This window comes from Schistocerca cancellata, chromosome 2, assembly GCF_023864275.1.
Source record: "Schistocerca cancellata isolate TAMUIC-IGC-003103 chromosome 2, iqSchCanc2.1, whole genome shotgun sequence".
NCBI lineage: Eukaryota > Metazoa > Arthropoda > Insecta > Orthoptera > Acrididae > Schistocerca > Schistocerca cancellata.
This window is the reverse complement of record NC_064627.1, coordinates 399,540,325-399,568,322: the sequence shown is the minus strand read 5'-3', so window position 1 is coordinate 399,568,322 and position 27,998 is coordinate 399,540,325. Positions and strand designations below refer to the sequence as shown.

General features: G+C 41.5%; 1 protein-coding gene across 1 annotated transcript; it reads right to left on the bottom strand.

Moving 5' to 3' along the window:
• LOC126161829 (protein takeout-like) lies at positions 1–27,609 on the bottom strand. The gene is made up of 6 exons (XM_049917931.1): positions 27,452–27,609; positions 20,015–20,107; positions 17,404–17,551; positions 13,714–13,847; positions 6,062–6,214; positions 1–233 (listed from the first exon to the last, which is right to left on the bottom strand). Exons 1-6 carry the CDS (start codon positions 27,531–27,533, stop codon positions 76–78), a joined length of 768 nt encoding a protein of 255 aa, XP_049773888.1. The 5' UTR covers positions 27,534–27,609; the 3' UTR covers positions 1–75.
• Between the last annotated feature and the right edge of the window lie 389 nt (positions 27,610–27,998).

The following is a 27,998-nucleotide window of genomic DNA, read 5'->3' as shown; positions in this document are numbered from 1 at the left end:
TGTTTTCAAGTAACTTTTACTGGCACAAAAAAACAGCGATAACAACAATTTGGTACAATTGGCGGTCTCTGCGGGCTACACATTCTCTGGGAAGACCTCATCGTAAGGCACCAGGTTCGTGATGCCGGACAGAATCTGCGTCACCACCGCGGCCAGCGCCTCCGCCAAGGCCGGACCAATCTCCTTCGCCACGTCCTGCCAGTTTTCGTTAAGGAATTTGTTTGTGTTGTCACCTGAAAAAAAAAAACAAAAGTGACATGTCTCATCAACACATCATCTAGTATTGGCAGATTACAGACTGAGAGCAAGAAGGAAGTGGAGCAGTAGAAGAAGACTGCACGACCAGAGGGGGAACGAGAAGGACGGAGGAAGGAATGGTGCATTCAGGTGGATAAACTAATCATGAAAACTTAGTGAGTTAGCATACCGATGCGTACTGTGAAATAATCATTTCTAGTTTGTACGAACTGTGTTTTTAACAGATACTGGAATCTCAGGCTTCCAATGGAGTTCAATGGTTCCATGAGCTATCAGCCAAGTATCCCTGCTCATTCTCAAGGGGAAAATGCTACCTCTCTAACTGACGGCTCTTGCCACATACACCCAAGCTAACAGCTGCGACGTCGCCGGCGGTTATTTAGGGTCCCGTTATGCGTTCCGCATGTAGACAGCAAATGCTTTTCTAAGTCCTCAGCTATCTTTCTGTCACTGTTCCACGCTACAGGCTCCAGCTGCTCTCCCTATTGGTAATTAAAATCCTATGGCATGGTGCGCTTGGGATCTCAGTTTCTGCTTCTGATACTCTCTCGAAAAACTGAGATAGTGTACTTTTGCTGTCTCTTGTCCGTGTAACAGTCAGTTCTTTTCGTAATCTGACCCATAATGAAAGCTATAGTGGCAAAACAGATATAATCATGTAATGATAATCTCAAAAATCATCGATAAATGTTCAATATCCACTCGAAAGTGACCACAACAAACGAAATCAGAAGAAGGTCTCCCAGTCACTCTTCATATTATATGTTCAGTACCATAGTCCATCGTTGTAGCAAGTAATGTTCTCTTAGGCATCTAATGGGCCTGCTTTACATAATATGTGACTCGGTCCTGCATATTCCATTGTTCAGGAAGTTATGTGTTAATTCAGGTTTTATTTATTCTGTTACAGAGCATTTCCTGACTAATTGGGACTAATGATAGCGATATTATTGAACACACATGCAAGGGCAATTGAAAACTCCATTCAACAAAGAACTTGGGGGCGGGAAAGGGGTGCCATTAATCACGTTTTAGCGAGTAATAAGAGGAGTTGGATAAACGTTAACGACTAGCCGTTATGGTCAGTAATATTGTGGATGGGCTGCTCACCAACAAGCATTACAGACAGCGTGGTAAGTTAACGCCTGCAGCCCTCTCGAGTAAATGTACACTACCGGTCAAAATTTTTCCATAACTCGTGCTAAAAACAAACACGTCTTACAAATTAAGTAGATCAACAAAATAAGTACTTTCTTTCTCTATCATCTAGTACAATACAATATAGTTTACATTTTTAGCCTCTTCAGACTATCCACCCTTTGCCCTCAAAGCAGATGCACAAACTCTTGGAATTCCGTAGATAAGATTTTGTAGTGTTTTTGCAGATGCTGCAGTGCAACAGTTCTGTAAATTATTCCATAGATCTTCAACATTAGATGACCTCAGTTTGCTGACCTCCATGTCAAGTTCATCCCATAAGAGCAAATGAGATTTAAGTCGGGCGACTGACTTGACCAAATCGTATTCTTCAGTTTCCCACATTTCTCTTTCGTATTGACATAGCCTCTCCACAGTTCAGAAGCACGTTTGGGATCATTATCCTGCTGTAGAGCAAACCTACGACCAACAGGTCTCTTCCAGATGGAACTGCATTGTTGATTAGCCCGCATCTCGTGGTCGTGCGGTAGCGTTCTCGCTTCCCACGCCCGGGTTCCCGGGTTCGATTCCCGGCGGGGTCAGGGATTTTCTCTGCCTCGTGATGGCTGGGTGTTGTGTGCTGTCCTTAGGTTAGTTAGGTTTAAGTAGTTCTAAGTTCTAGGGGACTGATGACCATAGATGTTAAGTCCCATAGTGCTCAGAGCTATTCGAACCCTTTTTTTGCATTGTTGATTAGTATCCTCTTATATCCTTCCTTCTTTAATGACTCTGTAATTCTCACTAGACCACAGACTTTACCTCTTGTAAAACATTCCCACTGACTCTTAATACACTCACTGCGAAGTCGACGAACAAACCTTCGACGATAGCTTCCATGTACTTCAAACCTGGATTTGTCCGTGAATATCACATTGGACCATGGCTGCACGCTCCAGTTTTTACGTTGCTGTGCCCACTGCAATATTTTAACCCTATTTTGTTTGCGTAATAAATGTTTCTTTGGCCTCTACGCTCCCCTTTAAACCGTGTTCACGAAGATGACGTTGGAACTGCTCGCATGCTGTTTACTTACTTGCAAGTTTCAGGTGCAATACGACTCATCTGACGTTTATTCTATGCACATAGAACTGACCTTCCCTATAAGATGTTACTCGGGGCCATCCAAATCGCGAAACACTTGCATTGGTACGACTTTGCTTGAACCGCTGCGATCTATACTTCAGTGTAGATTGGGCTACGCAACTTTTCTTGCTATTACCCTAATAGATAACCTTCCCGATGCAGAGCTACACTTAGAGCATATTTTTCTATTCCAGTTTCCTGCTTTGGTCCGTTTAGGAGGTAACGTGGTATGAACCAGATCATGTACACAAATACATTGCTAGATGCACTCAATATACTGTAAAGTAATGCGAACTGATTTCTGCACAGACAACTGAAGGAATGAGCCCTGTTCGAACGGAACTATCGTAGGTAAAGGCACATCACTGATGTAGTGGATAGTCAGCGCCCCTCTGCAGGAGCAACCAATCAGATACACCAGAGAGACGCGTTGTCTTTACATGTTTGTATTTGTTTTACTATCAGAACGGGAATGTGTTAGAATTTTTAAAACGAATCCGAACTTTTAACCACATATTCATATTTCTGATAGGTGATGACAAAGAATGACAGAATCCAAATGACATTATTATGACAATTTACTTGTTTGTTAATTTGATCTCAGACGCTTTTCTTCTAAAACAAACAACTATGTTGTTCATTTACTGCGAGATGGTAAAGGAAAGCAGATATAAGGGCAGTGTAGTCCTCGAAACGGAGTTGTGGTTTTGAAAGGGGTTGGTCGTAAAAGAGAAAAACATTCTGACAGAGAAAGGTACATTACTAGCATAAGTATCTGTAAAGCAAAAGCTACAGACACGGACAGCCCGTGACGAAATTAATATGTCCTGAAGTAAGGGACGGAGCGAAGTGGCGCAGATGTTAGATCGCTGGACTCGCATTCGGTAGCACGACGGTTCAATTACGCATCTGGCCATCCGGGTATAAGTTTCAGTGATTTCCCAAAATCACTCCAAGCAAATACTTGGATGGTTCCTTTCAAAGGTCACGGCGCATTTCCTTCTCCATCCTTGAAACATTTCGAGTTTGTGATCTGCCTGTAATGATCTCGATGTGGAAGACAAGTTAAACCTAGTCTTCCTTAAAAGTGTGCTATAGGGTATTCCACCAAGTCGGTAGAACTGCCGAAAGCACACTAGTGCTCAATCGCGCCGAGAAAACATGGGAAACCACATAATATTCATCTTTCTTCCTGGTGAGGGTGCAAATTGTGTGGTGGACCGAAGCTTTTCCATTCTGAATTGGAATAATCCACATATGATTTTACACACCTACTAGCTACAGCTCAGCCGCTAACCTAGAGCAACCAAGGCCGTATCAAACGCCAGCAGCTAAACCAGTCAGCTCTCAGACAACACCTAACCACGTCAACACCAGCGCACTCAAAAAACTGTGACTCATTGTATCATTTTTATGTGGAAATGTACACTAGTTAATATAACTGAAGTGCAATACGCCTTTTAAGGGCTCATCAGGCTTCTGACCAGTAGCCACATAATACTTTATGTGGCTACGAAGTCCCTCTCACTCACATGAACTGAAATATAATCCTTTGCTTAGTCAACTTCCGGTAGATCCGCAAAGAAAGTTTAAGTCAAAGCAGCAATATACAGCAATTTTCACTACTGTTTCTCAGTGGTTTTTCATGTCGAAAATATATTGTTTAAAGTCGACTTCGATCACAAACGCATTTTGATGATTTTCTCCGTTCTTATATAACCCAGATTTCCAACTAGCGCGTATATAACGTCACGATATAGTATGCAGCAACATAAATCATTACGTTCCCATGGAAATCCTCTGTGCCACTGTGAATATTCAAATTCATGCCAGTCTGTTCAGTTATTCTTCATGTGTTGACATCCGTGTCTGCCGTGCATCGTGTGAATTCTGTAAAGCTTCTAGCGCTAACATAAAATTTCGTGTGAGTCTAATTACTTTTATAAATTCAATATTAACAGAATTATGAGCTGCGTTCAGTAATCACCGTAGCAGAGGCCTCTAATACAATTCATTTTCCCATTGTCGTTCGACTACGCGATAGCCATCACGTCAAGTGCGGAAGCAATGATCGGTCTTGAAGACCAGACCTGCGCCAGTGCAGGCCCTACTGGATTCTCTTCCAAATTCCTGTACGCTGTCTTACGGACAGAGGGTAAGTGAATCTGTTCATCCCTGTCGGTTCATCGGATAGGGAATTTATGCTTGGCAGGTGCTTTACCACTTTTTGAGAGGAATAGGCATTTCTTCGACTGGGTTTCACCCCTTCCTTCTCTTTCATAACTCTCATCAACTACACGAGCACTATCTTACACTCCTCATGTTCTGACCAGTGAACTAGAACACAGCTTGAACTTTAACGAAACCAACAAACTACGGGGACGAATTTCTGACTGTATATGGAGGAAAAAAGGACCTATGAACATGTGTCCAGGAATGCATCATTGCCACGGTAGATGGCGCTGATGAATGGAAGTTCCTCTGTCCACGTGCCGTGTGTTCCTTGTGTGTTTCAGGCTGTGTGACTGATGCAGCGTACTGTGAGCGGCAGAATGGTCCGGTATTCATGGCGGGAACAAGCTGAGGTGGTGTTTGTGTACAGCCAAGGAGATGGAAACGGTAGAGAGGCAGCACGGCTATACCAAAACAAATACCCTCACAGACAGCAACCACATCACACAACACTTCAAGACCATTTTGTGCGTCTGTATGATCATGGGTCCTTTCAGACAGACAAACGTGCGAGAATGCGGCAGACTGTGCGTGCACCAGATTTGGAGGATCGGGTTCTGCCTCTCGACCGTTTCCATATGCTTGGCCGCACACAAATACCACCTCAGCCTGCGAGCGACATGAATACCGGACCAAGTACGCTGCGTCAAGCACACTGCTTGCAGCACACAAGGAACACACAGTTCCTGGTCAGAGGAACTTTCATTCGTCATCCCAATCAGCCGTGGCAGCTGTGCAGTTCCGGACACAGGTTCATAGGACCTTTCTTCCTCATTTCCTGTCAGGAATCCGTCTCTGGAGTTTGTAAATTTTAATAATGTTCTCCCGGCATAAACACAATTAAGAGACGGCACGCTTCGAAAATTGAAGTTGTCCGATGAATGCGAAGAAAGAAAGTCTTTCTGATACAGGAATATAAAAACAAGCGATGTGATTTGGTGGTGTAGCACTAGGGCTATATCTCAGCCTGCACTGACACACATTTAACTGCGGCAGGGTGAAAAAAATGCACGGCTGCAAACTCTCTGTGTTTCCTATTCCAGCGAAGTATCAAAGTAAAACCGCCCACGATCCATCGCAAACATACTACGTGCTGCATTCTACTGTCTCATAGGAAACACGCTTGTCGTCAAAGATACGAAATTATGCCAGAGTGAAACAGAGATCAAATTATTAAACGTTCTTGCACCAGTCTGACGACTGGGGATTGAAGCCCTTTTGGCGATGTGTTGTAGAAACGCATGAGACGTGTTACAAGGAGAACGCTAATGTGTCAGTTTTCATAACTTACCCAGAGCCTTGTCGCCACCGAACAGACCGTCCAGGTTGATGTAGGCGCGGCTCAAGTCGTACTTGATGTCCGAGTGCACAGGCTTAATGTACTCCTTTCCGTCGTTTCTCTTCTCCAGCTCCCAGTGGACCGTGACGGTTAGGTCCAAGTCAGCTGAAAATAAAAACAAGCGATCTGATTTGGTGGTGTAATTTCACTGACGGGTTTCTCATTCTAGTTTTGAAAAACTCAATTGGTTTCAAAGTTTCTCTTGATACCGATATAACAAGCAGAGACATACTGACAGAATACTTATGGAGAAAATGTTTCAATTACACCATACGCTGTCTGAAAAAATAAGTGACTGAGTAAATTTAGAATTAGGCTTCGCCTCCAAACAGCTTTTGTCTATTACGCAAGTTTCTATGTGAAGAAGCACTAGCCTACACAGAAACTTATAAAAATATTGTTTGGATTTCTAATCTCAGTCCTCTGTTTGTGTATACTCTAGCAGATATTTTTAAGTCCAGGGAATTGCGTTTGAAAAATGAAGATCTATTGTACAACAGCTCTCGATGTGTAATCACTTTCAGATTTTCGACCCTTCAACCTGCAGAGTGACACGTATCATGTAGCTCCTGTTGTTGCAAGAATCTGCATCTATCCTCCGCAAGACGCCTTTTGGCGTATGGGGGAGGGTACTTGTGCTACATTTACGGTTTGCTCCTTTCCCTGTTCCAACTGTGAATGCTGCGTGAGAGGAAAGACTGTTGGTAAACTTCTGTACGAAATGGAAATTCTCAAATTTTCTCATCATGGTCATTTCGCAAGACATGAATGTAGCAAGCTATATGTCCCCTACATCTTCTTCGAACGTCCTCTCTCGGAGTGGTAATTGCAAACCTCTTTGTGATGCACAATCCCTTTCTTGTACCATCAGTCACTGAAGTTTGATTCGAATCTCGGTGTCGCTCTCATGCTCAGTAAACGCCCCTGAGACGAGAAGTACCGCTAGTCTTGGGATCTCCCACCTTGTAAGGGCCCCAGACTGATGATGAGTACTGCAGTATCGATCAATCGAGGGTACTGTAAGCTACCTCTTTCATGGGATGCTTGCATTTCATAAAATTTTTCCAATGATTTTCGCTCTGTCTGCTTCTTTTGTAACTACATGGCCTGACAAAAAATTGTAAAATCGCCACAACACATGGTCGAAAGTAATTGTAACTTCGTACACATGCACACCATCAGCGGGTACAGATGCAGTTTTCTGTGATAGGTAGAATGGATCCCAGAGAGCACAATTGTTATTCGTATTTAGTATTGGTATCAGGCCTGGTAGGATATGAAGCCAGGAACGGGCACAAGTGAAGATATTTATGTTGGTGACTGAAAACAGTGGATTGAACGACATTACATCAGTGTTTTTGTCATTTACAGACTAAAAATTGTAGTTATTACAATCGTATGTTGTTATGTTGGTTAGTACCTCCAAGTACATTTGGCAAGAGCAATCCATAAACGCTTATTTTCGCCTGGAGAGCAGAGCTTATATTGCAGTGTGGATGCGTGGACGCACAACAGGTAGTCTATAGTACCAGGCGTAGTCCACTTCGAGGTGCAGTTATGATTGTGCAGAAACATTAGGTCGTAAAGTTTGTGATGTGTTGTGGGAAGACTGTTCAACGCAGAGAAAAAGCAACTTAAGTTTGTGCAAGCTAAGGTACCACACATAAAAATATTTGCACTCGTACCTGTTACACCCTGTGTAAATGACGTGAATAGCGTCAGATATTGAATGACTGAGTGATCATTGTGGACGAGACGGAGATGCTGTGTATTCATATGAGACAGTGTTATCACCACTTGATGGAGTTTGCGGACTTCCATTTGGCTGGCTGGTAGAATCATGCAGTATCCAGATTTGTGGGGTATTCAGATGTGACAGCTACCTGATGTTGGACTGCATGAAAACATGAGAGCAGAAACACCTTTCGTCAAAGTTGCCGCCAACCACGTCTGACAGACATAGGGGACGATCGGTATATTCTGCACGAAGCCCGTCTTAGCCCCTTCACGTCAGACCTGCCAACCCGAGAACAAATAATGCACTTCCTGCAACATTCAGTGCCATCCCGCACCATTGGTCGGTCAGGGGAATTACCGTTCCACGTATAGGTTGCCATTAACACCACAACACGAACGACTGCAATTGGAGTGGTACTGTTAGCAGGAAACAGGGAATGCTGATAAACGACGTCACACTGAGCTCAGCAACGAATGGCAGTCCTGCACTAACTCGAATGAACGCGTCAGCGTGTTATGGCGAAGACCTGGGAAGGTGTCCCAATAGTCCGATGTTTTGAAGAGGCACAGCGGTGTTATTTCTGGCTTCATGGTGGTGGAAGCCGTCGGGTATGACTTCAGAACGCGGTCGATAGTGATCGAGGGAACTCTAACATCATGATGGTAGGTCACGGACATTCTGCGTTCTCATGTATTACCTCTCGTGGTGCCCTTTTACAACTGGACGATGTTGGTCCACACATGGCATCATGGCATGTGTCTGCGAACGTTGACGTTCTCCTGCAGCCAACAAGATCCTCATATCTGTCCCCAACATGTATGTCACCAGCTCGAACGTCACCTGCGTCCCAGATCAGTATCCAGGTTATCAAGGATCCGTCAGGCACGTCTTACCTCAGGAGAGGACAAAGCGGCTTTATCACACACATCACAACTGAATCAGTTCATGCATCAAGGCCAGAGAGGGTGCAGCGCCGTTCTGATACGCGGGCTCGTACTGCCAAGTTTGACTAGATTTTCTAATCACTGAAGTAATATCACATAGCTTCTCAAGCCGTGAAGTTTCATTTCATTTCCTCGTCTCCTTCCGTGTGCTCGACCGTTTTTTCATCTTGCAGTATAATTTTACGTGACTCTTCCAGCTTCCATCTTCTCAGACGATTACTACCAGATATTTGAGGTTGTTACTGTTTCCAGTGGTTTAGTGCCACTCGCATAATCGAACAACAATGGAGTCTGTTTATGCTCAACTAATTTATTTGTGTTCAAAGTAAATTGCCATTACTTTCAAAATTACTTTTACATATGACGATTTCATGCCATTCAGACCGACTCGATTTGTTTTACCTGTTAGTGATTATCTGTTGAATAGTCACTAAGCCGGTCCAGTCTTCCTTGAACTTAAACGTTTTTTCAGTTGACGACAGAGCGCATCTGTATGCAAGTGATGCAATACACAAACCTTTGATCCATTATCTAATGCCGTTTGGACTGATGGACAAACAGAGCCAGTTCAGTTTCACAACAACTGTGTTTGTCTAATTCATGTTGATGCCTACAGAGGATCAATATATCTTCAGACAAAATTTCTAATAATTTGGTACAACAAAATGTTATGCGGTTATGACGCAGATAGAGATGTTCATAAACAAAATACATTTGTATTTTCTGTAGAATTCGGATACAAACCAGTATTTGGTTTCAAAATAAAAAAGTTGTTTGCATGAGCTCTTGTTCAAGTTCCCGGCTGCCTGATTTATCTCTCTAACAAGTAAGTTCTGAGCTCTCTCAATTTTAATCAAATTTACTTTAGCCAGTGCTGGAATATTATCTAGTTTTGAAATATTATTTTATTAGTTTGTTGATTCCGTTAGACAACAGTGCTAAAGTCTTTCTCTAAGATATAAGCTCATTAGGAGTTCTAACGACAGTGTGTTCGCAAGTGGCGACAGGGGTAGTTGCTGTAGACTCATTGAGGACTTCTACCTCATTTTTCTCTTTTCTTGTCGTCTCTGAAAGTTGTTGCTGTAGGATAAATATTACTGGAGACTCTTATGACACTTTACAGTATTTGAAGAAGCGATGATATACGATAAAGATAAACTGGAGTGTATTTGTACTTTCTGAGTGTTGATCTAAAGTACACCTCCCAATGACCACGACGAGCAATTGACAGAAAATCACATTTTTCCCACTCACCATAGGGGAATGGAAAATGTATACAAGGAGGGAGATGAGAGTATTTCCGGAAACATCGTCTGCCACATCCTGTACTGTGGCTTTCGGAATATAGGAGCAACCGTAGATTGAAAGAAATACGCATATCAAACGTGATAGGAAACCCGTGGCTCGTAACGTCAGTTCAAGACATAAGAAACTTTCACTAAATTACCGTCAACCGGAATTACTTTACACACATTCTTTGTGTTTCTTGGTTTGTAAACTGTGGTTAGTTATATAACTGACAGAAACGAGTTTGTGTACACCATCAGGACTCTTAAGGACAATTGTAACCTGAAAATGAATGAAAATCACGTTTATGACGTGTCTTAAGAAAAATTGTGTATAAAGTTACCTCTACCAAGGGGTAACTTTACAGACATGTATTTAGGAAGATATTCGACAATACTGCCTCGTAATGGTTAACTTTACACGTGTACAGAAATTTTAAATGGAATGAAAACAGAAAGCTGAAGAGGCGCGGCAATTTTCGTAGCTTTATTGACTTGTCGTAACACATTACAAAAATCAGTGGAAAATGACGAATCATTGCAATTTTAAGTTCATATAAAATGAGCTGAAGACAGTGTTGCTCTAGTTTCCGGAGCGCGACTTCTCACTCTTCACTTTTATGGCACTTCTACGGCAGCATGAGACAGCACTAACTCTAATTTGACTGCAGTAAAGATTGATATGTACGTAAGTGATTACAGGTGTTCTTTGAACTTCAGAAACACTCTTCGCACAAATCTAGGTTTATCAAGTGCGCCCACAGTGTCCTTATAATTGATTTCGGTGATATTTTTAATGGAATATTATTAAAAGAGAAACAGGTCAACCAAGAGCGCAGGAAGACAGTATTACCATCAAATTGAATGAAAACCTTACGAACAAAAAGTCAGAAGTTGAAAATATTTTTAATAATCATTTTCTAAATGTTGTGGATATAGTAGGATCCAGGTGTTCATTAAAAGATGCTAGGCTGTTAATGGAAGAGGCCATACCTATGCAATTTGATACAATTGAAATCTCACCCACTTCTCCCTCTGAAATTAGGAAAATAATAGACTTGCTTAAAAGCAAAAACTAACATGGAATTGATGGCATTTCCAGAAAAATACTAAAAGCTTGTTCTCAACAGATAAGTAAGATTCTCAGCCACCTGTGTAATAGCTCTCTGGAACAGGGCATTTTCCCTGATAGACTGAAATACGCTATTGTTATACCTTTGCATAAAAACGGGGATAGATCTGACGTCAACAATTACCGTCCAATCTCCCTTCTAACAGCTTTACCCAAAATTTTTGAGAAAGTAATGTATTCAAGAGTAGCTTCACATATCTGTAACAATGAAGTACTAACAAAATGTCAGTTTGGTTTCCAGAAAGGTTTTTCAACAGAAAATGCCATATATGCTTTCACCAATCAAATTTTGAATGATCTGAATAACCGAACACCACCCACTGGGATTTTTTGTGATCTCTCAAAGGCTTTTGATTGTGTAAATCATGAAATTCTGCTAGACAAACTCAAGTATTGTGGCATGAGTGGGACAGTGCACAAATGGTTTAATTCCTACCTAACTGGAAGAGTGCAGAAAGTTTAAATAAGTAGTTCTCATAATATGCAAAGATCAGCACATTCCTCAAACTGGGGAACTATCAAGAATGGGGTTCCACAAAGGTCAGTCTTGGGTCCTTTGTTGTTCTTAATATGTATTAATGACTTGCCATTCTATATTCATGAAGAGGCAAAGTTAGTTCTCTTTGCTGATGATACAAGTATAGTAATCACACCTGACAAACAAGAAATAACTGATGAAATTGTCAATACTGTCTTTCAGAAAATTACTAAGTGGTTGCTTGTAAACGGACCCTCACTGAATTTTGATAAGACACAGTACATACAGTTCCGTACAGTGAATGGTATGACGCCATTAATAAATATAGATCTTAATCAGAAGCATATAGCTAAGGTAGAATATTCCAAATTTTTAGGTGTGGCCATTGATGAGAGATTAAATTGGAAGAAACACATTGATGATCTGCTGAAACGTTTGAGTTCAGCTACTTATGCAATAAGGGTCATTGCAAATTTTGGTGCTAAACATCTTAGGAAATTAGCTTACTGCGCCTATTTTCATTCGTTGCTTTCATATGGCATCATATTTTGGGGTAATTCATCACTGAGGAATAAAGTATTTATTGCACAAAAGCGTGTAATCAGAATAATAGCTGGAGTCCACCCAAGATCATCCTGCAGACATTTATTTAAGGATCTAGGGATATTCACAGTAGCTTCTCAGTATATATACTCTCTTATGAAATTTGTTATTAACAACCAAACCCAATTCAAAAGTAATAGCAGTGTGCATAACTACAATACTAGGAGAAAGGACGATCTTCACTATTCAAGATTAAATCTAACTTTGGCACAGAAAGGGGTGAATTATACTGGCACTAAAGTCTTTGGTCACTTACCAAATAGTATCAAAAGTCTGACAGATAACCAACAAGTATTTAAGAAGAAATTAAAAGAATTTCTGAATGACAACTCCTTCTACTCCATAGAGGAATTTTTATATATAAATTTAAAAAAAAAAAAACACAAAAAAATGAAAAAGTTGTTATATTAACTTAAGTATGTTGTTAAATTAACTTAATTATGTCATGTATTGGAAAATTTGACTCGTTCCACATAGTTACGAAATATCGTATTCATGATCCATGGAACTAGTATTAATCTAATCTAATCTAATCTAATCAGGCCATATAAATATGCATGTTAAGTCACCCGTTATCTTCACGAAATTGTCTCTCATCACAACAAATAACTTTGTCCACATGTCCAATAAAGTTCTTGGTTTTCTTTGTTTTTACTTCTGTTTGCATCTAGCAGCCTATGTAAAGTTTCCCCCACCCAATCGTGAGTCGTACACCTCCGGTTGTTTTCGGCTTTCTAGTAACTTTCGCCTATGGTTCCCACCTCTTGAGACCTTTTTGAAGTACATTTCATGCAAACCACAATAACAACTAGAACATAACTATGATATAGCAATGAGACTTTCTAGGTATCGTACAATACATAAAGATACTCACGTCCTGTTAACTGCATTTATTATCCAGCAAAATGATGTACCAACAACACAATCACGTCTTTCCTACCACTAAGGTTCACTGTGTCTTACTTATGCAGCCATTTTACTCAGAACTTACAAAACCGGCCACGTGCGGCCCTCGATAGTACTTAATGGGAAGAGAGTCAAGTAATGCAGGTTGTGTAAAATAACACCGCTTGACGGTACTCTGGGAAAAACCAGAGCATAATTCCCACGTTTCGGGTCAACCAAATTTCGGCGATAACCTTTCTTCCAAAAGTACTAAGGCAGTAAGGTAAGCGCTAGAGCTTACGTGAAGATTGTAACGTATGAGAGCAGTCATGAGAAGGGTGGAGGGATTGGAGCTGTGAGGCGTGCAAATACGTTATTGTATTAGTATACATTTCTAATTCTTTAGTAAATTCCCAAAGAACGAAAGAAAGGCAACGGTTGGCTAGTGGTCGGAGAGGAATCATTTACAGGAGGACAAAGGCTGGAGTGAGAAATAGCGTGGGAGGTGAGATTGCCGCTGACATGCACTTGTACTCACTGAGTGTGATGTTGCTGTCTCCGTTGCCCTTGATGGGAACCAGGAGGATCTTGCCGTCCACGACGTACTTGCCTACCATCTGAGCTACCGGGACGCTGGCTTTTATCACAGCTTCGTTTTTGGTGAGATCGAAGCTGAAAATGAAACAGTGATGTAGTAAATGATTAAATCTCATACCACTCCCACAATTATAGCTAGCGGTTGTGACAGTAAGCACGTTCACCTTGATCGATAGAGAGATCACAGGGACTAACATTATCTGGGTAGATGGGCAGTGATTTGAACTTCACTCATCCTAGATGTGTGCCAAAAAATCTTTTTTTTTTTTAAAAAAAACAAAATGTTAGTAGGTAAACATGTAATTTGGGAACGTACTCTTCCTTAACCCCTATCCACGTAGTCCGACCAGAATCTCTTTGGGTTCCCCGCCAGATTTCGAGACAGAATTTCGTTGTGGAAATTATTGAAAGCGTCTCACATTGAAGTACGCGCTATATTTTGAACTTCTGCAGAACTTTGCTCTCTTTTTGATTTTGCGTTCTTTTAAATTTGTCATGCTTTTTTCGCTGCTTCTGCAACAGCGTTCTGACACTTTTTGTGTACCATGGGGGATCAGTACCATCACTTATTAAGTTATGTCGTATATATCTCTGAATTGCTGTCGATACTATCTCTTTGAAACCTTTCCACAACTTTTCTACGCCTCCATGATCGGATCGGAAGGAGTGAAAACTGTTTCTTAAAACGATGTTAAGAGCATTTTTATCAGCTTTCTTAAATAGATATACTTTGCGTTTCTTTTTGATGATCGTAGGTGTAATGTTATTCAGCCTAGCAGCAACTGCCTTGTGGTCGCTAATCCCTGTATTCGTCACAACACTCACTATTTGTCCAGGATTATTTGTTGCTCAAAGGTCAAGTATGCTTTCGCAACCATTTACTCTTCGAGTGGGCTCATGAACTAATTGTGCAAAATAATTTTCTGAGAAAGCATTCAGTACAACTTCGGATGACGTTTTATGCCTGCCGTCGGCTTTAAACGTATAATTTTACCGGCATGTTGAGGGTAGATTGAAGTCACCATCGACTATAATTGTATGAGTGGGGTACCAATTTGAAATGAGACTCAAGTTTTCTTTGAACTGTTCAGCAATTATATCTTCTGAGTCAGGGGGTCGGTAAAACGATCCAATTAATAGTTTAGTCTGATTGTCAGGTATAGCCTCTACCCTACTATTTCTCAGGAACTATCTATTTCAATTTCACTACAAGGCGAACTACTTCTGACACCAATAAATACTCCATCACCGACTGTATTTCATCTATCACAAGCATGAGCATGAAGCATTAAGCACCAAAGTTTTCATATTGTTGATTTCTAACTTTCATTAACCAAATGCCTTACCACATATACTATAAGGTTTGAAACCTATGTGCACTTAAGTGATTACCGCTTTTTACAGTCAGCCTCCATTCGACTGGTTAATTGTTGTTTGTTAATTTTTCTTTACGAACCTCTTCATTTACTGATATACCCAATGGCTCGATAATAGTCTGTTACGTGCTATGATCACTGTCTACCCGTATAATAGCCTTCCTACTGGCTTTATGTTGATTCCACTTGTAATGTAAATATTTAAAGTATAGCAATAAAAATATGTTCATTATAAACCATCATCATCTTCATCCTCATCATAACCATCATCAACACAATTTGACAAACACATGCAGATAAAATTACACATTACAAATAAAATTAATTTTTATTTGAATTATATAATGTTACAGCTACAGAAGCGATGTACACTCACACCTGTACCTAGCTTCCGCAAATAATTACTCGAAAATGGAATTTTCATTCCGAAAATGGTCATGAGATGTTGACTTTTGAAACGTGGGTGTGTTGCATCCTTGTAATGTTTTACGTTTTAATATATCAATCATCTTAAAGTCATTACGTACACTACTGGCCATTAAAATTGCTACACCAAGAAGAAATGCAGATGGGAAACTGGTATTCATTGAACAAAATGGTTCAAGTGGCTCTGAGCACTATGCGACTTAACTTCTGAGGTCATCAGTCGCCTAGAACTTAGAACTAATTAAACCTAACTAACCTAAGGACATCACACACATCCATGCCCGAGGCAAGATTCGAACCTGCGGCCGTAGCAGTCTCGCGGTTCCGGACTGAGCACCTAGAACCGCTAGACCACCGCGGCCGGCTATTCATTGGACAAATATATTATACTAGAACTGACATGTGATTACATTTTCACGCAATTTGGGTGCATAGATCCTGAGGAATCAGTACCCAGAACAACCACCTCTGGCCGTAATAACGGCTTTGTTAAGCCAGGGCATTGAGTCAAACACAGCTTGGACTGCGTGTACGGGTACAGCTACCCATGCAGCTTCAACACGATACCACAGTTCATCAAGAGTAGTGACTAGCGTATTGTGACGAGCCAGTTTCTCGGCCACCATTGACCAGACGTTTTCAATTGGTGAGAGATCTGGAGAATGTGCTGGCCAGGGCAGCAGTCGAACATTTTCTGAATCCAAAAAGGCCCGTACAGGACCTGCAACATGCGGTCGTGCATTATCCTGCTGAAATGTAGGGGATCGAATGAAGGTTAGAGCCACGGGTCGTAACGCATCTGAAATGTAACGTCCACTGTTCAAAGTGCCGTCAATGCGAACAAGAGGTGACCGTGACGTGTAACCAATGGCACCCCATACCATCACGCCGGGCGATACTCCAGTATGGCGATGACGAATACACTCTTCCAATGTGCATTCACTGCGATGTCGCCAAACACGGATGCGACCATCATGATGCTGTAAACAGAACCTGGATTCATCCGAAAAAATGACGTTTTGCCATTCGTGCAGCCAGATTCGTCGTTGAGTACACCATCACAGGCGCTCCTGTCTGTAATGCAGCGTCAAGGTTAACCGCAGGCATGGTCTCCGAGCTGATAGTCCATGCTGCTGCAACCGTCGTCGAACTGTTCGTGCAGATGGTTGTTGTCTTGTAAACGACCCCATCTGTTGACAGGGATCGAGACGTGGCTGCACGATCCGTTACAGCCATGCGGATAAGATGCCTGTCATCTCGACCGCTAGTGTTACGAGGCCGTTGGGATCCAGCACGGAGTTCCGTATTACCCTCCTAAACCCACCAATTCCACTCTCTGCTAACAGTCACTGTATCTCGGACAACGCGAGCAGCAATGTCGCGATACGGTAAACCGCAATCGCGATAGGCTACAATCCGACATTTATCAAAGTCGGAAACGTGATGGTAAGCATTTCTCCTCCTTACACGAAGCATCACAACAACGTTTTACCAGGCAACGCCGGTCAACTGCTGTTTGTGTATGAGAAATCGATTGGAAACTTCCTCATGTCAGCACGTTGTAGGTGACGCCACCGGCGCCAACCTTGTGTGAAGACTCTGAAAAGCTAATGCTTTGCATATCACAGCATCTTCTTCCTGTCGGTTAAATTTCGCGTCTGTAGCACGTCATCTTCGTGGTGTAGCAGTTATAATGGCCATTAGTGTATTACGTTTCGCAGTTGTAATCCGAAATCACACAAGAAAGTCCTCCTATTGCACATTGACCGGAAGTAAAGAAACGCTTTGGCAGGAGCCTCTCCGCGGAAACAGGCGCAGCGAGAACTCACTTGGTCTCCTTGATGACCGCGTCGGAGATGCCGTAGAGGTTGACGTCATTGAAGGTTATGCCGAGTCCCACGCTGCCGTCGCCTGGGCTCACCTTGATCTGACTCACCTTGAGGGGGTTCATAGCCGGCACGTTGTACTTGCGGTCTCCTGCGGGACAACGGAAGCATCAGAAATCTGCGCTCGAGGCTGCACCGCGTCAAGCCGGAAGCGTGACCCAGAACTGTGCCTAGTCGGCAACCGTCATTTCTCAACGTACTCTGCATGATAGCACAACGATATGCGTATGAAAAAGTAATTTTTCCGGAATTGGCTGTTACGTGATAATTAAAAGCAGAGGGGCGCAAAACGTTAAAACAGTGAATTTACGTGTATTTTATTTCACTAACACATGAAATTTTGTTCGTTGGTAAAGTGGAATGTACAGTTCAGTTTTGCTTTGGTGAGTAATTTGAAAACACTGTAATAAAGGAATAACTTGAGTTTCTTATGAAACACACTGGGAACGTTATTGGTGCCAAGTTAGCCATATGTTTCTTTAAGGGGGTTGGGCGTCAAACGGGACGACTTGGAGCAGGAGACACACCATAGGAATTTTTAATTTCCACTGTCTATCATTTTAAAAATAAATTCATAAAACTTTGTCAGAATGGCCAGAAAGGATTCAAGATTTACACTTATAGTGGTGGAAGTTCAAAAATATAAGAATATAATTTATTTTTTTACATTTGTAGTTCACCCTTTTTTCACTTACCATTGGCTGCATTTGTTGCTATAGGTACACTTTTCTTCATAAGAAGGGAGACTCTTCGATGAATTTTGCACAGCATACAAACCATACTTACAGGTGTATGAAACTCTAGAATTTTCCACATCTATTAAAAACCGTGGTAAAAATTGTAGTAATTAACTATAAAATTTGTGTTTTTTCTAAACATGAAGTTTAAAATATAACAGCTAATTCTTTTTTTCATAAATTAAATAAATTCCAGAGTTTTATACACCTGTAAGTATGGTTTGTATGCTGTGTAAAATTCATCGAAGAATCTCTCTTACTTATCAAGAAACGTGTACTTATAGCAACAAACGCAGCCAATGGAAGTCAAAAATTAACTTTCACATGTAAAAAAATATTTTGTAGTTCTTTTGAACTTCCACTGCTATGATTGTGAATTCTGAGTCCTTCCTGGTCATGCTGACAAAGTTTTATGAATTTATTCGTAAAAGTATAGACAGTGGAAATTAAAATGTCCTGTTGTGTCTCTCCTGCTCCAAGACGGCCCGTTTCACGTCCTACCCCCCTTAAATGTGTGAAGCGCCATTTCCAGACAACGCAAAAGACATAGAGAAGGTACGTTCAGTTCATTTCTTGCGTAAAGTTTTAACAACAAATAGGAACCGAAGAAAGTTTAGTGAACAGATAAACAATTTATCTGATCGCTCTATAATAAAATTGTCTGACATTCGAAGGCTAACTTCTTAGCTAATTTTTGATTGTTGTTAGTTCAGGTACTGAATGGTGGCTTTCAATCCGTTACGTACTTCTTTTGTCAGACATCTGTGCCCCCGAGTGCTTCATTTCGAAAGTGCTGGATGGAAGACTGCAACGCGCTTCCATTTCCTCAAAACTGCAAGGTTTGCTTAATATTACCTCTACTTCAGTGGTCATCTTAACATATTTCTGGAAAGTTTCTTATTTTGTTCTGTTAGAAAGACTAAACGGGCACAGAAGTCACTGTGAAAAAAATAGTACAGGTAGACACTCCTATGGACCTAGGCAATAACTGAAAGCAACACCTTTTTTAAAAGAATTACCAGATGGGCGTAGACCTCGCGCTCTAACTGTTTTAATTTTAAGTTTGAAGTCAGATAAAAAACGAGAAAAGAATCTTTTTTTCGTGTGATATAACTAAAAATTAACAATTTTCTTGTTTTCTTTCCTGCACTGTAACACATTGCTTCTTGCCAAATTTGATGTTTCTAGGTCAACGTGAAGTATTCTATAGCTGTTACTGAGTGAGTTTGGCAGTATTAAAATAAGCCGGCCGTATATTTTGATTGCACTGACTTAGACCTTACCTATTTCACATCATTAGGGACCATAGACATTAGAATGTGACGTAAATTTAAATTTGATTCGTCTATCTGTTTCTGAGAAAAATGTTTCTTAACATTCGGACAAGCAGACAAACGGAAAACAAAGTTTTCGTATAAGGGTTCCGTTTTTAATAATTTCGATACGGAACCTTAATAAATACTAACAGGTGACTGAAGTTTACAAATTGTGTAACGTGTTATTCAGAATCTTTGTTACAGCAGACGTGAATATATGTAAGCATTAGCACAAAACAGCGATAGACGAATGACGTCATCAAAGCTGTTACATTGCCGAAACATTGAGCGACCTGGTGCTCTGTGGGCGTTTCTTAACAGATATAGATTAGCTTCGATTCAGATACAGCTTTCATGTTCCAGTGTCGCACAGAAAGAATGAAATCTTGTGGTAGAAATCGTAAAGCTTCATGTGGAACAGACTTCTTAATGTGGCAAACGATTTACAGCACGATATGGTATGGCACGCTACAGACTGAGAGGACGACGTCCAGTACTCACCTTTGAGGATGCTCGGGATGGCCTCTTGTGCATGCTTGAAGGCGCAGTCGTTGAGGTTCGGGTCATTCTTGGAGCACGGCTTTATGTAGCTGGCTGCAACAGTACAGTTTTGATTTTTGAGACACTGCCGTCTCCAAAGTTATAAGAGCAAGTAACAAAGACAAGAAACAGAGACAAAATAAAAACTTTAAGATAATCGGGCGAAAGAGATACTCAAATGCTGTTCTTAAAAAAAAAAAAAAAAAAAAAAAAATGAAGAACTATCAGTCAATATGACACACACAACTTTTGATAGGAAGCGACGGCACTATATCTTTTGCGGTGGTACATAGCTGTTGGCTCTCCTTTTTCTTGTTGTTGCTTTGCACACTATACCACCCACCTGAAAAAATTTGTCTCTTTATGAGGCGCAACAGAGTTAAATTGTTTTCGAGTTTTCGCAGTTCTCTTTGCTTCTTATTCTAGTAATACCTAAATCCAAACTGATCTGAAGCATTATATCCACATTCAGAAAATAAACATACATCATAATTTCACATTTCTAAAGAACTAATAGTGTGAGTGAATGAACTGAATTCTTTCCCTCTTTTTCTCCCTTCATTATTATCGATCGGAAGTCGGGACTGTGGCTTTCACTGTCTACCAAACTTTACTTGATGATCAGTCAGTAAAGAGGAAGTTTAACTGTTAATAAATTAGAACGAGGTATTCTTGTGGATCAGATACTAGACGCAGCCCATGCTCATTCGAACAGATATGATGGATGAGAGCAAGTGGCGACGTGTCACAGACAGCCATTCGTTTGGAAAGAAAAAGAGGAAGGGGTGAAGGTTAGCTTTGTACGTCGGCGAAGAGAACATCAGAGACGGAAGACACGATTGATCGGGGAAGGATGGGTAATGAAATCATTCGTGTCCTTTTCAAAGGCGCCAAGCCAGAAATTTAGGGTAAGCACGGAAAATCTAGAGCTGGATGGCCCTCCGAGGTTAGAGCCACCAACCTCCCGAATGCGAGTCTCGTGTCCCAACACATTCATCTCTAGTCACTTGGGAAAGCCAAAGAAATCAAAATCAAGATGGCCAGACAGGAGTTTCTATCCAGTTTATTCGCAATAATAGATAATTCTCTTAACGAGTATGCCACTTCACTAGTAATTGTATTTTTGAGGCAAGCAAATTTGTACACCAGTTGATTTAATTGTTTGTTTCAACTCGATAGAAATGGATGAAATAACAAAAGAATGGAAAAGGAAAACTCAGTAACTACAAGACCGTTCAGAATTTTATCTTCAACGAAAAATCAGACTTTTGGAAAAACATATTTATCACACACATGCCAAGAAAGCACCAGCAGTTAGTATAAGACATTTTTAAATTAAGGTAAGTTTAATAACTCGTGACGTTTAATCTGTTTCTTCGAAAACAATCAGACTAGAGGCGAATATTGAAGACATACGCGACGCTAATTAGCTATCGGTCAGAAAATGAATATATCAAGGAAATTATTGTCGTAACTAGTGGTAGCTAAATATAAGTGAGTAAAATGGAGATGACGTAAAGTCAGCCAAGCACTAACCAATAGCTGCAAGCATTAAATACGAATAATTACAGTGAAGTGTGTATGACGAGGAGCTCAGTTTCAAAGGGCAAAAGGAAGTGTCACTGTTGTTCGTCACACGGTATGTGATCAGCGCGTTTTCACAACACACGTAGCTACTTGTTTCGTTTACTGAAAGTGTCCAGGATTTTTCCGCTGTGAAAAAACGGAACGGGATACAAGTAAGCGCACGAGGACAACTGAGTTGCTCCTTGAACGAAAGGAAGGCGTAAGTTTGGCCAGACGACATGACGACAGCAGGAGTCGACACGTTGCTGTGAGGCGCCAGTGCTGCCGTCCCGCGGCCTCTAAGGCAGCGGACGGTGAACAGTCTGTTAGCAGGCCAAGCAGCCACAAGGTCTACCACTCAGATTAATTTCTGTGCTAAAAGACTAATGTTCGGTAAGAACCGTAGAGGGGAAAGAACAGTTCTCTCCATGTAGAAAAGAAGACCTGCACAGAATGAAGCGAAAAGACGTTTACTAATTAAAGAAATAAGAGCACTGCCCTCTAGAACGGCCACCAAGACCGGCGGAGGAAACTACCGGGAACAGGTACAAGCAGAATGGTGTGCGGAAATGAATATGAGCAGTGACTCAACCGTTAAAGAAGAGACTGGATCCATTTGGCTGTTGTTGGTGAAGATCTTAAAAATTTACCGAACAGAAATTTAAGGCTATAAAATGTACAAACGAAATCCATAGACAAATCTGGGTTAACTAGCTGTATTGACATCTTCAACTTTTGTAGTCCTGTCTTCCTCAGTTTCGTGTAATATTACGGTTTATTTTTGCTTATGGACCGTCTGACAGCAAGTGAATAAAACACACGTGTTTTATTCAGTTGCTGTCAGATGGTCCATAAGTAAAAGTTATCAATATTCTGCGTTAACTACTTTAACAGAAGAAGGAATATGTGAAATAAAGGGTGTGAAACACGTTTTGGAATATGAACATCTGCAGTAATATACTTTACACTAATATGAATGTATAGATTAACAGATTCACATAAGAAAGCAGGAATGGGGTGTGCCCCAGTGGCAGAGAAGGTAATTGCCTGACTACACACCCAGGTAGCTGTGGTTCCATTTCCAGCTGGTCTCAGGCTCTTTCTCTCACTTATTGTTTCTTTCATGTATGAAAGCCATTCATTAAGGTGAACAGGGCCAAGCTGCACCTTGGTTCGCGGTTCATGTCAAAATCTAAGTATCCCTATAACTGGCTGGATAAGTCAGGTCAAAGGTTGGTAGGGTCCAATAGGAGCATGCCTAGTAAAGCTCAGCGTTGCTCACATCTAGCTGCAGGATGAGGACAGCTTTAATATAGTTAGCAAGAGATGGTGTCGAAAGCACACTCAGCTGAAAATAATAACTAAAGCCATTGAATTGAATCCTACGGTGGTTTTGTCGATAATTCCACTGTGTAATCACTTCAAAAGTAGCAAAAAATACATTTCTGACGAAGGTATATTTGTTATCATCGAGAACATATATAAATTGTTTCATAAACTGATTCCCAATTGCTTGAAAAATATTTTAATTAGCTTGTGGCGGTCGTATTTCTTCAATATAAGCTTATTTTTGGCAAGAGCTGTCATTTTATCTGTCAAAAATAGTATTCTATACAGACGAAATTAAGTAATTCGTACTACATGTCACCAGACAAATATCCCCTCCAAGGTGCATTATGAAAGTCACTCCACATAGACATACACTTGAGACACATTGCGTACTAGGTGGAACAAGCTTTTGGTGAAGAAATACGACCAGCAAAAGCTAAATATAGCATTTTTCTGCTAAATGGTAATCATTTCCTATAAAAGCTAGCTGATAAACAAGGCACAGCCCGGGTATTCATTTTGCCAGTTTTCTATCAGAAGCTAAAACAAAGAACTGTGTTTACAGAGAACTATCGAATAAAATTCATTTCCATATATTCATGAAAACACCCTTGAAATTATGGAACAGTTGTACAAAGTAGAAGCAGTAAAAAACAGTTTCGATTCCATAGTCGGTTTTGTCTCTAGTAGTAGACCATCATCATATAATGCACCTTCCGGCTTTCGGTGATGACGCTTGGAACAGCTGGGTTGACCCCAGTCACAAATCTGCTGTCCCAAGAGTCATCATGGTAAGCCGCATGGTGTATATTCTAAATATGACCTACTACTAGAGGCCGAACCCTCTCATATTTTTAACAAATGGCTGTGCGACCGCTTCTGTTTCTTACTAATTTTACTTGAGTGGCAGATCGCTGTTTCCAAATAATGATATCTAAAATTCTGTAGTCGTACAACGTAATATGCACAATGTACAGATGTATACGTATAATATCCAATTTATGAAACATTACCCCGGATAGTTTTTATATGCTGGGAGCAGCTGCATCGCGCGTCTGCAACGTAATCTTGTGAACGTCTCTCTCTTCATAGCTCTATAGACTGATACATTTTTCGCCTACAGCCATTCGTGCTTCGCAGTTGAAAGCTGTCAAAAGCGCTGCCAGATGTGAGGGATTTCATTAATTTAACTCGTCTGTTCGAGTGTCTTAGTAGTAAGGAGTAAATGTATTACAACTTCACGCATGATGCAACAATATTTCAAGCATCTAATAGTTTATTACGTCATATCTCCCTAAGTATGTTGAGTAGGAGGCCTTGCTCTCGCAGCAGTTGTTGCCTGACAGTACAGGAAATCTGTGCCAAGTGTGGCTGAAATCGATCCAGTGGTTTAGGAGCAGATGTGAAAACACACACACACACACATATACAGGGTGAGTCACCTAACATTACCGCTGGATATATTTCGTAAACCACATCAAATACTGACGAACTGATTCCACAGACCGAACGTGAGGAGAAAGGCTAGTGTAATTGGTTAATACAAACCATAAAAAAATGCACAGAAGTATGTTTTTTAACACAAACCTGCGTATTTTTTAAATGAAACCCCGTTAGTTTTGTTAACACATCTGAACATATAAACAAATACGTAATCAGTGCCGTTTGTTGCATTGTAAAATGTTAATTACATACGGAGATATTGTAACCTAAAGTTGACGTTTGAGTACCACTCCTCCGCTGTTCGATCGTGTGTATCGGAGAGCACCGAATTACGTAGGGATCCAAAGGGAACGGTGATGGACCTTAGGTATAGAAGAGACTGAAACAGCACATTACGTCCACATGCTAACACCTTTTTATTGGTCTTTTTCACTGACCGCACATGTACATTACCATGAGGGGTGAGGTACACGTACACACGTGGTTTCCGTTTTCAATTACGGAGTGGAATAGAGTGTGTCCCGACATGTCAGGCCAATAGATGTTCAATGTGGTGCCATCATTTGCTGCACACAATTGCAATCTCTGGCGTAATGAATGTCGTACACGCCGCAGTACATCTGGTGTAATGTCGCCGCAGGCTGCCACAATACGTTGTTTCATATCCTCTGGGGTTGTAGGCACATCACGGTACACATTCTCCTTTAACGTAACCCACAGAAAGAAGTCCAGAGGTGTAAGATCAGGAGAACGGGCTGGCCAATTTATGTGTTCTCCACGTCCTATGAAACGCCCGTCGAACATCCTGTCAAGGGTCAGCCTAGTGTTAATTGCGAAATGTGCAGGTGCACCATCATGCTGATACCACATACGTCGACGCGTTTCCAGTGGGACATTTTCGAGCAACGTTGGCAGATCATTCTGTAGAAATGCGATGTATATTGCAGCTGTTTGGGACCCTGCAATGAAGTGAGGACCAATGAGGTGGTCGCCAATGATTCCGCACCATACATTTACAGTCCACGGTCGCTGTCGCTCTACCTGTCTGAGCCAGCGAGAATTGTCCACGGACCAGTAATGCATTACACCAGATGTACTGTGGGCGTGTACGACATTCATTACGCCAGAGATTGCAATTGTTTGCAGCAAATGATGGCACCACATTGAACATCTATTGGTCTGACATGTCGGGACACACTCTGACTGAAAGAATTTAAAGATTTGATTGACAATGAAAAACCAAAGAGTTACGACGCTCGACTAATGGGATTCAATGTTTTGAACCTCAACAAGCACTGTCCGCTAAATTTGCAGGCCTGGACCACGTAAAGTAATTAGTGGAAAGAATACTAAAATTTCTGACATCGCACATTGTCAGTTGCAACAATTTTCAATAGAACTGTACGAAGAGTATGGAAACTAGACTAGTACTCCAACGTACCTTCATTAAGTCAAGGGGCAAGCTTGGAACGATTCTTCGATTTAAAACACGCTGTTATAGAATTTATTAAGGAAAGAGGGGTGCAAGGACGAAAATTAGAATATCTAGAATCGATTGCAGACTTCGCATTTTAAGTGGACTTGGCTACAACTGGTCTCAGTAAGACACTGCGAGATGACTTCTTACTGATTTGAAGGGGATGCATTTAGAAAGGAAACAAAAAACAGCGCTGTACAAGTGACACATTCTCACAAAGAGCGTCCAGTTCTATAAGCTCACTGGCACTGAGGAACACGCGCGGTTTGAAAAATTCATTATGGTCTTGAAAGAGTTACAAGGAGTTATATGAAGTTTTTGAGGACACTGTCTGTCTCACATCTGTTTCAGGGCTGTTTTCGATATTGTTTGCCGTTTGAGTTGAAAAGCGGTCCTGCGCTTGTACAGAGGTAACTGACTGACCTGAAAAGTAATTCCAGTTTTAATGACAAATCCCTTTAAATTTAAAACGTCTACATTGCTTTCCTCAGGTAGAGTTTCGAAATCTCCATATGAAGTTGCTAAACTATTACAATATTTCGATCGACATATTTGTGTGAAATGTTGTTCGATTATGAAACTAAGTAAGTCAGGATTACGTGTCAACCTCAGGACGAAATTCCGTGAAATTATCTTCGTCTTTTCATATGCCGACAATTTGTACAAGATAAAAATTATATTACAGTCTTCAGGGTGCCAAAAATAATTAAATAAGGCTGAAATTTTTGTTTGTTTCTGATCTGTGCTATTGAGAAATGTGAAATATAAAACGAAGTACAAGCCAACTAGTTTGCAGTGTGACCGCACTGCGCGGGCGTGTCTGTAGTTTTACCCTCTTCTCTTCCTCACGCTCAGGCAGCGCGGCGTAGCGGTAGGGGAAACGTGACGTGACGCTGAGCGCTTTGGCACCCGTGCCCGGGCACGACCCTCAAGCCGAAATCTTGACCGGTCATGGTCTAGACTGTAGCGTTGAACTGAAGTTAAACGTGAACAATAGCAGGTTCGGACAAGAAGAGAACACAAGGTTTTGATATGTATTACCACAAAAGAAATGCTTAGATTCGATGGGAGGAACGGACGACTAATGATGAGGTGTTAAATCTACTTAGGGGAAACGAAACTTGTGGCACAGCTTGACTAAGAAAACGGATCGGTTGATAGGACACATCCTCAGGCAACAACAAAAAATTAAACTCCACCGGAACAGTCAGGGAAAGCCCAACGGTACTGACCGACCACCCTGTCATCCTCACCCACAGGAGTCACTGGATGCGCATATGGACGGGCAGGTGGTCAGCACAGCGCTCTCTCCCGGCCGTATGTCAGTTTACGAGACTGGAGCCGCAACTTCTCAATCAAGTAGCTCCTCGTACGTACGTAAATTGGGGATCAAGCCTTGACCACTGAAAGGAGGTTCAAATGGCTGTAGGTCGTACGGGATCGACTATTTTGGAGATATGCGTCAAACCAGCCTTCGTGGTTCGGTTTTCAAAATTTAGAATAGGGTCGCATTCGACGACGCCAGTGTGGTCCTCGAGCTGAACGAACAGTGAAACTTTAGTGGACTGGATGTGGCTACTCACGTAGGTTGAGAGCTGACGAGGGAAGGACGGAAGCCGAGACAGTCAGCAACAGCAGCAGAGCGCAGGAGGCAGCGGCGTCCATGTCTGGTGCGCTTAGCGTGCAGGAAGGCACTGTCCGGCGGCGGCGGCGGCGGTGGCGACTACGCAGGCGGCCGGCCGCGCGCCCTTTTATACAGGCGCGCCGAGGTCTGAACCCCCGCCCAGCCTCACCGCGCGTCGACCGCACAACTAAATATTCCGCAGGCAGCACTGACGCTCGCGCGCACTGTATGACGCAGACAGCGCCTAATCGACGTTAATCGGATCCCGAGGATTACCGAAATACCTTAAGATAGAAAAAAACAAGTCTGGCGCCTGTCTGCTTAGGTCATATGAGAATATTAACGACTATCTAGAATAGCTGATGTTTGCTGATGTTTGCTGGCTCACTGACTCAGCAAAATGGCTGACTTGGTCCAGCGACTGCATGTGGAATTTACACCTGTCACATTGCGAATACCAGTCAGTACATCTGTACCCAAAATGATTAACTCGAAAAGTTGACACT